Source organism: Leucoraja erinacea, chromosome 4, assembly GCF_028641065.1.
Source record: "Leucoraja erinacea ecotype New England chromosome 4, Leri_hhj_1, whole genome shotgun sequence".
NCBI classification, from domain to species: Eukaryota; Metazoa; Chordata; class Chondrichthyes; order Rajiformes; family Rajidae; genus Leucoraja; species Leucoraja erinaceus.
Genome location: NC_073380.1, coordinates 82,321,304 through 82,337,954, shown reverse-complemented (window position 1 = coordinate 82,337,954; position 16,651 = coordinate 82,321,304). Strand labels below are relative to the sequence as shown.

The 16,651-nt window shown below is 44.2% G+C and overlaps 1 protein-coding gene across 2 annotated transcripts in view; it reads right to left on the bottom strand.

Moving 5' to 3' along the window:
- LOC129696615 (septin-7) overlaps positions 1-16,651 on the bottom strand; it is a 105,722-nt gene that overhangs the window by 14,559 nt on the left and 74,512 nt on the right. For both annotated transcript variants that reach the window (XM_055634669.1, XM_055634670.1), the window contains exon 8: positions 11,481-11,532. In XM_055634669.1, the coding sequence (XP_055490644.1) occupies positions 11,481-11,532 (52 nt within the window). The remainder of the gene's footprint in view (positions 1-11,480; positions 11,533-16,651) is intronic.

The following is a 16,651-nucleotide window of genomic DNA, read 5'->3' as shown; positions in this document are numbered from 1 at the left end:
ATTGTGAAGTACAGAGGCAAATAAATAAATGATAGGTCTTTGTCCCAAACATTATGGAGGGCACTGGATATGAAGAATAAATGAAAGGCAAAAGTGGATATTGGACCGCCAGTAAATGATGCTGGGGAAGTAGTAATGGGGAATAAAGAAATGGTGGATAAAATGAATACATTTTTTGCGCCAATTCAAGAGTTAGAGGGGCGGAGGTAAGTGGAGTTGCTATTACTAAGGCGAAAGTGCCTGGGAAGCTGAAAAGTCTGAGGTTGGATAAGTCACCTGGACCAGATGGGCTACACCTCCGAGTTCTGAAAAACGGTAGCTTTACAAATTGTGGAAGCTTTAGTAGTGACCTTTCAAGACCTGTCAGCATGCAACCAAGCTGTTCACTGTATGTTGGTACACGTGACATTTAACTAAACTGAGAATCACTAGAATAAGAAGAGTGGTCCCAGAGGAATGGATAATTGTAAATACCACTCCACTGCTCAAAGAGGGGAAACTATAGGCTGGTAAGTCTGACCGGTGGTTGGTAAGATTCTAGAGTCCATTATTAAGGATGAGGTTCCTGAGAACTTGCCCTGACAATTCTGTTGGAATTCTTTGATGTAGTAAATGGCAAGATAGACAAAGGAGAGTCAGTGGATGTTGTTCATTTGGAATTTCAGACGGCCTTTGTTAAGGTGCCGCATATGAGGCTATTAAAGAAAATGACAGCCCATGGTATTAGAAGGAAGATACTTGCATGCAGCGAAAATTGGCTGAATGGCAGAAAGCAAAGAGTGAGAATAAAGGGGGCCTTTTCTGGTTGGCTGCCAGTGACCAGTTGTGTTCCGCAGGGGTCAGTGTTGGTTTTGTTACTTTTCGCATTGTATATTAATGATATTAATGATGGAATTGATGGCTTTGTAGCCACGTTTGTACATGGTACGATGGAAGGTGGCTGGCCCTTTATCTGAGGAGGGATATGCTGGCGTTGGAGAGGGTCCAGAGGAGGAGTATTAACCTTTATCTGCAGTTAGAAACATAGAAAATAGGTGCAGGAGTAGGCCATTCGGCCCTTCGAGCCTGCACCGCCATTCAATGTGATCATGGCTGATCATCCAACTCAGTATCCTGTACCTGCCTTCTCTCCATACCCCCTGACCCCTTTAGCCACAAGGGCCACATCTAACTCCCTCTTAAATATAGCCAATTAACTGGCCTCAACTACCTTCTGTGGCAGAGAATTCCACAGATTCACCACTCTGTGTGAAAAATGTTTTCCTCATCTCGGTCCTAAAAGATTTCCCCCTTATCCTTAAACTGTGACCCCTTGTTCTGGGCTTCCCCAACATCGGGAACAATCTTCCTGCATCTAGCCTGTCCAACCCCTTAAGAATTTTGTAAGTTTCTATAAGATCCCCCCTCAATCTTCTAAATTCTAGTGAGTACAAGCCGAGTCTATCCAGTCTTTCTTCATATGAAAGTCCTGACATCCCAGGAATCAGTCTGGTTATCCTTCTCTGTACTCCCTCTATAGCAAGAATGTCTTTCCTCAGATTAGGAGACCAAAACTGTACGCAATACTCCAGGTGTCGTCTCACCAAGACCCTGTACAACTGCAGTAGAACCTCCCTGCTCCTATACTCAAATCCTTTTGCAATGAAAGCTAACATACCATTTGCTTTCTTTCACTGCCTGCTGCACCTGCATGCCTACTTTCAATGACTGATGTACCATGACACCCAGGTCTCGCTGCATCTCCCCCTTTCCCAATCGGCCACCATTTAGATAATAATCTACTTTCCTGTTTTTGCCACCAAAGTGGATAACCTCACATTTATCCACATTATACTGCATCTGCCATGCATTTGCCCACTCACCCAGCCTATCCAAGTCATCTTGCAGCCTCCTAGCATCCTCGTCACAGCTAAACTGCCCCCCCAGCTTCCTGTCATCCGCAAACTTGGAGATATTGCCTTCAATTCCCTCGTCCAAATCATTAATATATATTGTAAATAGCTGGGGTCCCAGCAATGAGCCTTGCGGTACCCCACTAGTCACTGCCTGCCATTGTGAAAAGGACCGTGTACTCCTACTCTTTGCTTCCTGTCTGCCACCCAGTTCTCTATCCACATCAATACTGAACCCCCAGTTCTTTGTTTCAACTATATACAATGATAATACCGTAGTCTGTTGCAGTGGCAATACCACCACCACCATGGTCCATTATAACAAGGGTTTACTGTACCGGACTTATTTAGCATTGTGCAGAGCGCCAAACAATATTGGATTTAATGGCAGTCCATGTTTAGACTGAATTGGTTCAATCCTGCCCCCTCGATTAATAGAATTTTTTCCACCACATAAACACATCACAAGAAGGTAGCTACAGCCTTAAACATTGACTGCAAAAGGAAATGCTGGGAATATTCTATATGGCTGGGTGGAGAACTTCAGTTCAAGTTTTTATGACTGCTGCATTTAAAAAGATACATACAATATTCATTGTAGAGTGATCAGCCCCCAGTTAACTATTTCCACACTCAAGCTCTAACAAAGAAAATCAACCCTGCAGAGGTGCTGATTTGGGGGGGGGAAGCAGAATTTTATTACTTGGTTGAAATTAACTTTTCTCTCAAACTGTTACCTTTTGGATAAGAATAAAGCATTCAAACAGGTTATAGAGCACAACAAAAGGTATTTCAAATATGTGGGAACAGCACTGAGTAAGGTCAATTCCCTGGCCATAATACAGCATGACTTTCTTATAATTCAGAAATTATAGTTCTAACTGCAGAACTGCTAATAAACATGAAATATAAAGGACGTTTTTATTTGTAGGATATGGGTGGAAAACATCATATTCTTTGAGCTAAAAATTACGTCACAAGTATAAACCAAAAATGATCCAAGTTTACAACATAAATATCTTAACCATCAACGTACGTCACATACTTGGCCACTTTTGTAATTCTGAAACAAAAAATGGATTATTGATGAGAGAATGTAAATGGATAGAGCTGGTGGAAGCAATCAGTTGCACTTTAATAGATGTCAAAAATACCCCCATCATAGCTGACAGCCCTGAAAACAGAATCCCATGTACAATCAAACTGTCCTGAATAAAGGTCTCTGGAAAATGACATAAATGTAAATAACCATTTCAGATATTTTCTAGATTTCAAATTACCATTGTTTTCAAATCACAATGTAGAATTCAACCTTTATATGCAGCACCAATATATGTTATTTAACCAGATATTGAAGATAGGGATGATTGCCTTGAATGAACAAGAAGAAAATGTTCATGTTGTCATTCATTCTCTCTCCCTTGCACAAGGGCTGTTCAATGGAAGGTAGCAATATGCCACAATATGCTACCAGACCCACAAAAGATTTATTTCAAATTAAACCTGTGATGATATTCTGTATTCAAGTACATTGCCTCCAGGTACTGAAGGATGCGATCAGGATGTCGCATGACATATCCATATTTCTAGTGGTCATCGTTCAACCATAGCTATATGTCACTGGAGTCTTGCATTCAGACATGTCAAACAAGCTCACTGTTACACATAGCAAAAGTGTTGACCCACAAAAGCAGCACAGCAGTTAATGGCTCTGCTCGTGCAGGCTAGTCTTAGTTGAAAACTTCACACAAATTATGTCATAGGTCCGTAACTGAATTACGTTGCATCACGTTGAAAGATAAGATCCTGATTTAATCATCTTGAACTGGAACTAATGACATTTGAAATACAGTTGAAATTAGTTCCGTTTTCAGTGACAAACTTGCGCTGTCACACTGCATGATTTTTCTATCATCATGTGGATAACATTTTTCAAAAGATTTCATTATAAATGTTTTACTTTTCTCAGATCAGCAAATACTCAATATCTGAGGTTGCGGAATCATCAGAATGAGATGCAATGTGGTGCTGGGTAACCCAGAAATGGTGGTTGTATGAAAACATTTATTTTTTATTAATTATTAGACCAAGTGCAGATCCGTTGGGTCTGTTCCCCAACGCAAGATTGCACCACTCACCCGTTCCTGCAACGCAAAATTGCACCATCACACATAGCCCCCAACTGTGTAGGCGCGGCTCATTTCCCCTCATCCCCCAGCACTCCCCCACCCCAGCACCCCCAGTAGACCACTAGGGGCGCTGCACTGGCAGCAGCCTCTACCTACAGCCTGTATGTCATTTCTATCTTTTTTATTATTTTTAGTTAGTCTAAAGTCTGTTTTAGGGGGAAACTTTTACTTTTCTATGTGGGGGAGGGGGGCAGGGTAAGGGGGAAACCGTCTCCAAGTCTCTTCCTGGCGGGGACGCGACTATTTCTCCGAGTCGCGCCCTCGCCCCCCCCACCTCGCGGCCTACCAGCTGGATCGGAGCGGCCTTTCCTGCCGGGGACCGGAAACCGGACCAGGGCTGCTACAGCGGCGGCGCAGCGCTGGAGTCACCGCGGAGCGGGCGATGCCTACCTGGGTCGCCGTTTGGACCTCCGGAGCGTTGGGCCGTTGCTGCAACATCGTGAAGCTCTGGTGCAGAGAGCTTCCAACGCGGGCGGCGCTGAACGGCATCGTGGAGTCCTGGGGCGCCTTGTAGAGGGCCTACAGCAGCAGTCTCCACCCGGCGCGGCCTACGGACATTGGAAGCCGCCGACTCCGGTAGGAGGGGGCCGACTCTGGTGTCCACGCCGCTGAGGACGTCCCGCAGCCCCGACGTCGGTCTGGTATCATCCCGGCGAGCGGTCCTGGTCATCGGGCCGCCAGTAGCTGCAACTGCGGAGGGCTTGGGGAGACCCTGACCACGGGGTACAGTGGAGGAAGAAGACTGACTTTGGTGCCTTCCCACACAGTTGGAAACTTTGATTCTGCTGTGTGGGGATGTTTTGTGTTAAATTCTATAATGTGTTGAGTCCTGTTTATTTTTATTGTATGGCTGTATGGGAATTCATTTCACTGTGCCATCTGGCACATGTGACAATTAAAATCTATCTTGTAAAAATCTTATCTTGTAATCTCTTCACCCTCTCTCTTCAATCCCTCCAGAGGAAGGGGGTAGAGAGGGAGGGGGCAGAGAGGGAGGGGGCAGAGATGGAGGAGGCAGAGAGGGAGAGAGTGTAAGTAGAGAGGGTAGAGAGGGAGGGTAGAGGGAAAGGGGGTAGAGAGGGAGTGGGGAAGAGAGAGAGGGAGTAGAGAGAGAGAGGAAGGGTGTAGAGGGAGAGGGAGGGGTGTAGAGGAAAGGTAGAGAGGGAGAGGGCAAGGAGGGGGGGGTGTAGAGAGGGAGGGGGGTAGAGAAGGTGGGAATGAAGGTAGATAGGGATGGGGTAGAGAGGGAGGGGGCAGAGAGGGAGGGGGTAGAGAGGGAGGGGCAGAGAGGGAGTCCATGGAGGGGGAGAGGGGTAGAGATGGAGAGGGGCAGAGGGAGAGGGGTAGAGAGGGTGGGAGTGAGGGTAGATACGGAGGGGGCATCTCCCTCCCCCACACCCCCCCCCCCCATCTTCTTCTCTACCACTGCACTCCCCACCCCATCTCCTCCTCCTCATTTCCCTCATCCTCCTCCCCTCACTCCCATTCCCTACCCCAGGACTTACCCAGGTCATGGAGCAGTGCCAGGGCCTGGAACTCGGCCTGGTTCTCGTACTGGGCCTGGCCCTGGCTGTAGACCCCAGCAGTAAGCTCGGCCGCCACCAGGGCTCCGGTCCAGGCCCCGACTTCATTTCCAGGCTCGTCCCTGACCCCAGGCCCAGGCTTGTCCTTGGTTCCAGCAGCGGCTTCGTTGTTAGCCCCGGTCATGGCCCGATCCCAAGTCCCAGGCTCGGCCCTCACTCCAGCTCCAGCACCACCCTCCCCGCCGGGCATCGGTAGCCGCTGCCACGAGAGCGTTGAAGTGCCCCTCCCGCCCAGAGGGTCCCGTCCTGCCTTGCGATTGCTTTATGACGTCACTGGGGGTTTTTCCCCGAAATGGGTGAGTTTTCGGGCTGTTTTTAAAACTTTAAACGATTAAAAAGTTTGGAAATATAGGTGGGAATGCAGCAGGAAGATGTTTATCACCTCGATGGGAAAAATGTGTGTAGGATGTGTGAAAATGGGAAGGTTGTGCCTAGCGTTTTGGAAGAAAATAGGAGAATAGGACATTAACCAGGTTGACACACACAGGGCCACAAACAAGACAAAGGGTTTTAGCATTATATTGATTGCTGACACACACACAAGCACAGAGGAGTTCATATTGTAGGAAACAAGGAATATTTAAAAGGCAAGCAATTTTAAATATAAATAAATAACTCAACCTTTATTGAAGATTAGAGAATGTATGACCTGCTCAAAAGGACACAATGTAACTGGACAGATGCTGTTAGATTAAAGGGAACATTAGATATTGCAATGCCTACCTGTAGAATACGATAACTGGACTGATTTAAAGATTGTAGCCTGCTAAGCCCAATACTTAGTGCAGGTGACACTAAAGTGGTGGTATCACAGATCGTGAAATGGTTATCAAATATTACAGCAGAATCTTGATCTGCTAGGCAAGTGGCATGAGAAATGGCTAATGGAATTAAATGCAGATTTGCATTTTAGTTCGTCAAACCAGGAGAGGACCTTCACTTGGCTTTCGAGAATGTTGTGGAGCAAAAGGATCTACGGATATAGATAAAGTTCCCTGAAAATGACCTCACATGTAGACAGGGTGGTAAAGAAGGTTTTAGGTACATTGGCTCTCATTATACAGAGTATAAATGTTTGGACGTTATTGTTACAATTAGTTAGTTGTTAGTGAGGATGCATTCAGACTTTTGGTCACCCTGCTATAGGAAGGATGTTGTCCAGTTGGTAAGGGGGCAGAGAAAATTTATGTGATGTTTCCAGGACTCGAGGGTTTTATGGGGGGGGGGGGGGGGGGTTGGATAACTTAAAAAAATATCTTTTACCTCGACGAAGATGCGATATTTTAACGTATCGTATCTCTGTCCACACTGCAGCCTAACATCAAGGAGCTGGAGGCCTTTGCTGGAGGCGGACTTCGGGAGCTCCAACCGCGGAAGCCCGCAGGACTTTAAAATCGTGGAACTCGTGGTCTCTGGTTGGAGACCGACTTCAGGAGCTCCAAGCCGAGAGAACTTCGCTGCCCTGATGCGGGGCTTTGACCACCCCGACCACCTTAACGCGGGAGCTTCAACCGCCGGCCGCGGGAGCTTCGATCGCTCCGAACGCAGGGTAAAAATGTGGGAAGAAGATTAGACTTTATTGCCTTCAATCACAGTGAGGAATGTGGGGAATCTGCTTTTTTTGGTATGGCTGTATGGTAATACAAATATCACTGCACCTTAAATGGTACACGTGACAATAAGAGACCTTTGAAACCTTTGGAAAAGAAGGGTTTGGAGACCTTTGAAACCTTTGGAACCTTATGACCACGAGGTAAAATACTGGAGGTTATTCCAAACAACACTATAAACCACTAAAGTACAATGACAACAGGGCTAAGAGGCATGACCTTGCGAAGAAAGATGATCAATGATAATGTTAAAATTGCTCAAAATGGCACGGTTTGCACCCAAATTAACTTACTTTGACAAACAGTGGCAGCTGGATCCAGTGGATTTATAAATCAAGGCAGCAATGGAACAGCTTCAGTGTGACAGGAATTGATTACTAATAACTCAAATAATCCATTTATGATATTCAATTAGATCAAATTGTTAAATGACAAAGTGGACAGTTAAATATTCAGGGAGTGCTGGCAGAATACAGTGGGGAGGGCAGCATCTGCAGGGGAATTGAACAGATAACATTTTGGGAGAGTCAGAATAACGGTCTAGACACAAAATGACACCTGTCTATTTCGCTCCACAGATGTTGCCTGACCCACCGAGCACTACCTTTGTTGCTCACATCTGCAGACCTTGTGTTCTCACCAACATCCTGTTCAGCAGTTACATATCTCAATGCTCCATCCGTTCAAGACAAGCATGTCATACACATTCTTCACCACTCTGGCTACCTGTGTCGCCACTTTTGGATATTTATTGCCTCCATCACTGGCACACCATGACCGCAGTCTATGCCACTGCGCAATGGAAAGCAGTTACACACTTTAGCTTTCCTATCAGCTTGTCCAAACCTCTGAGGAAGATGTAGGCATGCGATCACCAATACCTTCAGGTTTCCCTCTTTAGTTGCAAATCACCCTGACAGTTTAAGACCAAAGGGCCTTTTCCTGAGCTGTTCTGTTCTATGTTCCAAAAATATCAATATTGCTGGGCGTAAATCTACTATCCAACAGCATTGTGGAAGCACCTTCACCAGAATGGCTGTGGTACTTCAAGGCATTGGCTCACCTCTGTGAGAGCAATTAGGGCCACAGGATAAATACTGGTTCTGCCTGTAATGCCTGCACTCTAAAAGGAAATGAAAAGTTATAAAACTTGGAGAGAGAAAAAGTACTGGAATTATATTGTAAATATGGGCCAACTAAGAGATGGTTTAAGAACAATAGACTGGATGGGGCTCCAGGCATAAGGCAAGCATTAAGTGTTCTGTATCACTAACACCAGGAAACTGCTACCTAAACTGGACCAGCCAACAACAACAAAAGAACCCTAGATGCAGAGATTGTTCCAGCTGTTCAGAATTCAGAACAGCAGTTACAGCAGTACAAAGATTTTGGTTAGTACAATCGCAAGGAGCAAAAGAGAGAGGAAGTAAAGCATTGGCTGATTCCCCACTGTGCGTATTTCTGATTGTCAAGGCCTGCTGACATTGTCAACAGCTATCCTACCTCCCCACACCCACCCGCAAATACTCGGGCAATCAAATGCTTTAAAATGAAACAAAAAAAATCACAGGATCATTATAAATTGATAAGTTAGATCCTAAAACAACAGCTTTCCAAGCTACTCAGTCTAGGTTACATCTCAGGCATAGGATGGCTAACGAGCGATAGTCTTCATCACAAGCGGAATGAAGTAGGGATGTTCTGATGAAACTTCACAGTATGCCGGTTGTAGTTGCCATATTTCAGGATGTGCTTGTATTGGAGGCAATGCAGGAAAGGTTACTGGATTGACTCCTGGGATGACGGGTTGATGTATGGAGGAAGGATGAAAAGGTGGGATTGCACTCACTTGACAGTCTGACAAACAAATATTTTCAAATACAAAACACCTTTATAATCAACAAAGTTCAAGCGATTCATAAAGACTAGTTTTATCATCAAATATATAGAGTCAAAGAGTGATACAGAGTGGAAATAGGCCCAACTTGCCCACACCGGCCAACATGTCCCAACTACACTAGTCCCACTTTCCTGCGCTGGGTCCATATCCATCCAAACCTGTCCTATCCATGTACATGTCTAACTGTTTGTTAAACATTGGGATAGTCCCTGCCTCAACTATCTCCTCTGGCAACTTTTTCAATGCACAGAAAAATAGGTGCAGGAGTCGGCCATTCGAACCAACACCGCCATTCAATATGATCATGGTTGATCATCTAAAATCAGTACCCCGTTCCTGCTTTTTCCCCATATCCCTTGATTACTTTAGTCATAAGAGCTAAATCCAACTCTCTCTTGCAAACATCCAGTGAATTGGCCTCCACTGCCTTCTGTGGCAGAGAACTCCACAGATTCACAACTCCGGGTGAAAACGTTTTTCCTCATCCCAGTCCTAAATGGCCGACCCCTTATTCTTAACTGTGACCCCTGGTTCTTGACTCCCCCAATATCAGGAACATTTTTCCTGCCACTAGCGTGTCCAATCCTTTAAGAATTTTATACGTTTCCATAAGAACCCCTCTCATCTTCTAAATTCCAGTGAATGCAAGCTCAGTTGACCCATTCTTTCATCATATGTCAGTCCCGCCATCCCAGGAATTAACCTGGTGAACCTATGCTGCACTCCCTCAATAGCAATAATGTCCTTCCTCAAATTAGGAGACCAAAATTGCACACAATACTCCAGGTGCAGTCTCAGCAGGGCCCTATACTACTGCAGTAGGACCTCCTGGTTTCTAAGCTCAAATCCTCTCGCAAAGAAGGCCAACATGCCATTAGCTTTCTTCACTGCTTGCTGTACCTGCATGCTTATTATCTGACACCATTCTGATAATGGTGTCTTCCTGTTCTTGCCACCAAAGTGGATAACTTCACATTTATCCGCATTATACTGCATCTCCCAGTCACCCTGCAGCCTCATAGAACCCTCCTCACAGCTCATACTGCTACCCAGCTTTGTATCATCCACATACCACTACCTTTTGTGTGAAAATGGTACCCCCCAGATTCCTATTAAATCTTTTAAACTTCACCTTAAACCTATGTCCTCTGGCCTTCGATTCACCTACTCTGGGCAAGAGATTCTGTGCATCTACCCGATCTATTCCTCTCATGATTTTATATATCTCTAATATCACCCCTCATTCTCCTGCACTCCAAGGAATAGTCACAGCCTACTCAACCTCTCCCTATAGCTCTGACCCTCGAGTCCTGGCAACATCATCGTAAATCGTCTCTGTACCCTTTCCAGATTGACAACATCTTTCCTACAACACTGTGTCCCAAATTGAACACAATGCTCTAAATGCAGCCTTACCAACTTCTTATACAACTGCAACATGACTTCCCAATTTCTATACTCAATATTCTAACTGATGAAAGCCTAAAGCCTTTTTGACCACCTGCCTCCACTTTCAAGAAACCATGCACCTGCACTCCTTGATCCTTCTGCTCTACAACACTCTCCAGAGCCCTACCATTCACTGTGTAGGTCCTGCCTATGTTAAGACTTCCCAAAATGCATCACCTCACATTTCTCTCCATTAAATTCCATCAGCCATTCCTCAGCCCACCTGGTCAGTCGATCAAGATCCTGCTGCAAATTTTCACAACCATCTTCACTATCTGTAAATCCACTCACTTTTGTGTCATCTGCAAAGTTGCTAATCTTGCCATATATGTTCCCCTCCAAATCATTAATATAGATAACAAACAGGAACGGGCCCAGCACCAAATCCCGAGGCACACCGTTAGTCACAGGCCCCCAGTAGAGAAGCAACCTTCGACCATCACCCTCTGCTTTCTTCCATGAAGCCAATATTCTATCTTCATCTATCTCTCCTTGGATCCCAAGCGATCCCATCCTTTCAGAGCAGCCTACTGTGCTTCATTATAGAGGTAATGGAGATAGAAATACCATGCGTACTCGAAGGGAAATTAATTACCGCCATTGCAAATGCATCTGATTTACAGATGGTTTAAAACCAAAGTTGAAAATCTTTTTATAGTTTTGTTATTACAACAAACAGAAATAATGAAGAGCGTGACCAAAAATCGGAGGTAACATCCATTACAATCTCGTGCACTTTAACAGGTGAGCAAATTTTCACTGAAACTTTTGTAATTCTTTTTGCAATGATTTTGCACAAAAAAGAGACTAGCAGGCACCAAGTGCCAATAAGCACTACTATTATGATTCAATCTTACCTGATCAGCATGTTTCGTAGAATTGTGAAGTCGCAGTGCTCACTATTTTCAACTGTAAAAGAAAACTTTGTTTTAGAAGACTTGCACTGTATAGTCAAATAAAGATATGCATTTTCATAGTGCTCTCCGTGGCTTTAGGGTGGACTAATATACATGAAGTATCATATTACAAAAATTGCAGCCAATATCCACGCAGTAAGCTCACACTCGCATGTCTATGGTTAATTTCTATCAGTTTTAGAAATATTAGGTGAGACATAAGGATTGATGCAGTATGCTTTTTTATGCATTTGAGAAAGCAAAGAAAATCGAGTTTAATATTTCACCAAAGGACAGACCACTGCATTACCAGAACATAAACCATCTCCCGTTCCCCATCGACTCCATCTACAGAACACTGCCTTGGAAATGTAGCCAACGTAATCAAGAAACATTTGCACCCGAACATTCTCACTTCTCTCTTCTCCCATTGGGCAGACGATACAAAAGCTTAAACAACTTCCAACTTCTCCCCCACCACTGAATGATTCTCTCATAAACTAAAGGTGCAGTCTGATCTCTCAACCTACCTCATTATGGCCCTGCATCTTTTTTATCTGCACTTTCTCTGTAACTGTAATTCTATAACACTGTAACACTATATTCTGCTCTCTGATATTTTCTCTTTGCCTTACCTGTGATACATGGTTATGGCCTGATTGTACTCTTATGATTTTGTACTGTATGATTTAACCGGATAGCGTGCAAAGATTTTCACTTTATCTTTGTATACATGACAATTATAAATATCGAACAAGGTAATGATTACATGGGAATTCAAGAGACTGCAGATATTGAAATTTTGAGCAAAAGAACAAACTGCCGGAGGAACTCAGCATCAGGGAAGGGGAACCAGTCTGAAGAAGGATCCCGACCTTAGATGTGGTCTGCCCACTCACAGATGCTGCTTGACCTGCTGAGTTCTTCCAGCAGCTTGTTTTAATGCTCAGGTGTTTGTGTTTTCAGTCTATGAAGTTGAATTGCTCCTATAATTTTAAGACTTGGGTGAGATTTATGGTATACTGCGTCAAAAAAGCTGTTATAGTACAAATATACTTTGGCAAATATTTGTATATGCGGATTAAAAATAAAAAAAAAATCAGCCATCACCCTCATACACCTATTTCCAAGTGGAAGGGCAAAGAAATATTGCAAAGAAAATTAATCAGAAACAAGAATGGTTCTTCCTAAATGATGTACGTGAAATTACACCATCTGCCCGCAATCTCAAAGGAGCTCTCAGCTGGGATTTAACTCAGACTGATGGAAGGTCAGCTGGAATGATGGAATTTTCAAGATTCAGCTCTCACCAAAGACAATACAATTTTATTGTACTGGTGCAGCTCTAAGAAGATGGCCACTCGGCCCTTCATGCCTGCTGGAAACAGCACTAATATCTATTACAAAAGGTCTTGCACGGTAAACAACAGCAGCACAACACATGAGTCACGTCTACAATGAAGAATCGAGCGCTGCACATTCACTTACAACTAGTAATGCAGATTCTGACTCCATATAATTAAAAAAAGTTGTTTACCAAAATAACGCAAATGAAAGTGACCTGGAACATTAACCCCCTCTCCCTCCACTAATGCTGCCTTATCTGTTATTCACTGACAACAATTTCAGTATTTAATTAAGTTACATTTATATTATGCAAGTAAAAAGCTATCAGAGCCCTGTGTGATTAGCTTGTAAGGCACAATTATGACTCAAAGAAGATTAATACAAGTTAACAAAGAGAGACTGTGCAACATTTAGTTTCTAGAGAAATAGGAAAAGAACAAGCGGAAATCCGAGGTCAGTCACCAACCAATTCCAAAATAGATACATGGTTAATAAACACTTATCCTTTAATGATCAATAAATGCAAAATTGTTCCCATCCTCCAGAAAACAGCTCATATCCTGCTATCCGCTCAGTCTTTTGACTTACTCAATTTATTCAGGGTGTGGTCACACAGAGATTAAAGGGCAGCTTGTTAAAGGCTGCTCAGGCAGACATTGAACATTTCTCTCCAAATGAGACAACCCAAAATAACAGAAAATCACATTTATCACTGTAAAACGGAACCAATGTAAAAATAACGTGAAAATCCGTGGAACACAAATTCCACAACATTGTTTGGATTATGCCAAATGGACATGAAGCAAAATAAAAGCAAGTCATGCAAGGTGGAGGATGGTAAATGCTTAGGCTAGTATATACGCCCTTGTCAAGAACATTACCTCCACAGAATTTGATGACAGACATGAAACAAGACAAAGGCTACTGATCTAGTTGGAGATGGGAATTGACTTTTTGCTCCTTTGCCAGATAATATGAAAATCACAAACTTTAATACAGGGCTCGAAATTAACGGTTGCCCGGGTGCCCCAGACCACTCAAAGTGCCGCCGGGCAACTTAAAGGGCAGGTCATTTTGTCCGACTTGGCAACTTGGTTTATACCAAAGATAGACACAAAAAACTGGAGTAACTCCGCGGGTCCGGCCGCTGCTGCCACTTCGCCAACAGCGCTTTCAAAACAGACCCTTGGAGGAAGGAGTTGTCGGTCAGAGGCGGAAGTAGGGGAGGCGGGGTGGGACTGAGGATAGAGCGCGTGATTGGAGGAGGGAGACGTGCCAAAACACTCTCGACAGATCTGCACCGCAGCCAGGACCGATCCCGGCTCTCCGGCGCTGCAATCGCTGCCGAACCGCCACTGGACCATCCCCGTCCCACCTGAGAGCCCCCCATGCCCGGGGGTGGCCAGAGGCGTCGGGAGTCAGACGGGAGCGATGCCCCCAGGCCCACAGCCAGCGCAAAACCCAGCTCACTCTGCCTGTCCCGCCGGGTTAACCAACTGTCCTGTCTGGATTGAGACAGGGCTGTAGGCGAGACAGGCAGTTCCGTTGCTTTTAACGCTGGCTTGAGCTGAAATTACCATTCAGAGAAGCCTCCGAAGCCTCGCGTGTGTGTGCGCATGCGCGCGCGGCCGCCAAGATATTCTGTCCGCGGTCCCCTCCATATTTTGGTTGCGATTTCCGAGCCTGACAGGTGTTGTCCGAGGAACGCTGGCCTTCCTTCCCACCTCCTCTGCCCCTTCGTCTGTCTCTCTCTCTCCCTCGTACGCCCCCTCCGCTCCCCTTATCCTGAGACCCCTCCTCTCCATCCCGCACTGATCCCCATTTCTGTCTCTATTCAGTCCTCACTGACATCCCATGGGCTCCCCCCTCCCATCTATTCATCCTGCACTGATCTCCCTAGCCATCTTGCATTGATTCTCCTGCCACTCCCCATCAATCCTACACTGGTCCCCCAATTCATCCTGTGTTGATCCCCCTTCCCATCCATCCTGCACTGCTCACCCCTTCATCCTGCATTGCTCCCCCCCCCATCCATCCTGCACAGATCCCCCCCCCCCTCCATTCAACCCCACTGACATCCCCCGCGCTCTCCCCCACAATTTTACCTACTCCAACCATACACGGACTAATTCCCCTGCCTCAATCCATCCAATCCGCACCGATTGCCTTCTCAAGCCCCCCCCCCCACATCTATCCATCCTGCACTGATTCATACACCTCCCCCCCCCCCCCCCCTCTCCCGACCCCATTGTGCTGGAAATGTCTTCAAAGCTAACATTGACTATGTTTGATAACGGAATGCAATCAAATATGTTTTAATTCCCAATGTTATTATTTGTTTTAATCCATAAAGATGGATTAATTAAATTGTGAACACGTGAAACATTAAAACCGCAGCGTTCGATTGTCACTGACACGTTATTACAGAATTAATTTTAATGGCAAATCAATGCTCTTAATATGGAGTATCAGTACTGAAGTTATTTAATGAGCAACATTCACAACTATATGTTGGATTTATCCAGGTTTTAACCATATAACCATATAACAATTACAGCACGGAAACAGGCCATCTCGGCCCTACAAGTCCGTGCCGAACAACTTTTTTCCCTTACTTCTACAGTCAGTCATATACATTACAAATTTAGTCAGGAGATACTTCAGTTGAAATGTTAACATTAATTCTGAAGTGGGAATGATGGAAAAAGCGTTTATCAACAATTTTTTTTTAAATGGTGCTTACAAACTGGGTATCTTCATTGCCACATACATCTAATCTGAATGTCCGGTAATGTGGCATCTTGACACCTCTTAATATATTACCAAACATTTGTTGCATTTATGTCCTTTGGCCATCTCTTGTTAGTTAGTGTAATGTTTAATCTGTCAGATGGGTATAGTAAGTTTTAACAGCTATTATCATAAAATGCCTTTAGAAAATTCCGTGCAACCTGTACATTTTGTTGTGGATGAATTATGTGGGAAACCAGAGTGTTTCTGTTCCAATAGCAATAACGACCCATGCTATGGCCATGTCATGATAATTTTCGGTCCTTTACAGAAAACATGCTTGCATCAATCTGTAGTGTGCATGGTTAAGCATATATGTTACCATGGTCCAGGATTTATTGACACAGGTTGATCATACGCTGAATAATCCAACCACATTTTTGTTTGGAAGTGGAAAGAAATAATAAAAATTGCATTAATTGCAATGTGTAAAAAGAGTTGAGATACCGTATTATAATTTTGCTGCATGTCATTGTGGTATATATCGCGTCTTGATTGGGGAATATGTTAGTTTGTGACTTTATTTGAAGCAGAAATATCTGTGAATGCTTCATTGAGCATAATTCCGACTGGTAACTACGCACTTTGTCCGAGCACGCGTCATGCAAGCCATCTTAAATGACCACCTAAAATGTCATTTGGCAACCTAAAAAGCTGCCAAGGTTGCCCGGCTGGCAACAGGGAAAAAAGGTTAAGCGAGAGTCCTGTAATATGGTTAGTGATTTCATTGTGCCTGGTACTAATATTGCGAACTTCTAATTAATAAAAAGTTTAAAGAAAATAATGAATTGCTCAGGAAAGATCGACAAGGCTAGCATGCAATGAAGTGACAGTATATTGAGTGAAGTTTCTTCTTCACATGAAATTAAAAAAGTAAAAACAAGCTCACATTCTCCATCCCATTCATAAAAATAAGCCTTCTATAGATTGCCAACAAACATATTTGACACCAGCTCCTCATCACCCAGAAGATGCCGGTGAACCACATTCTTGAA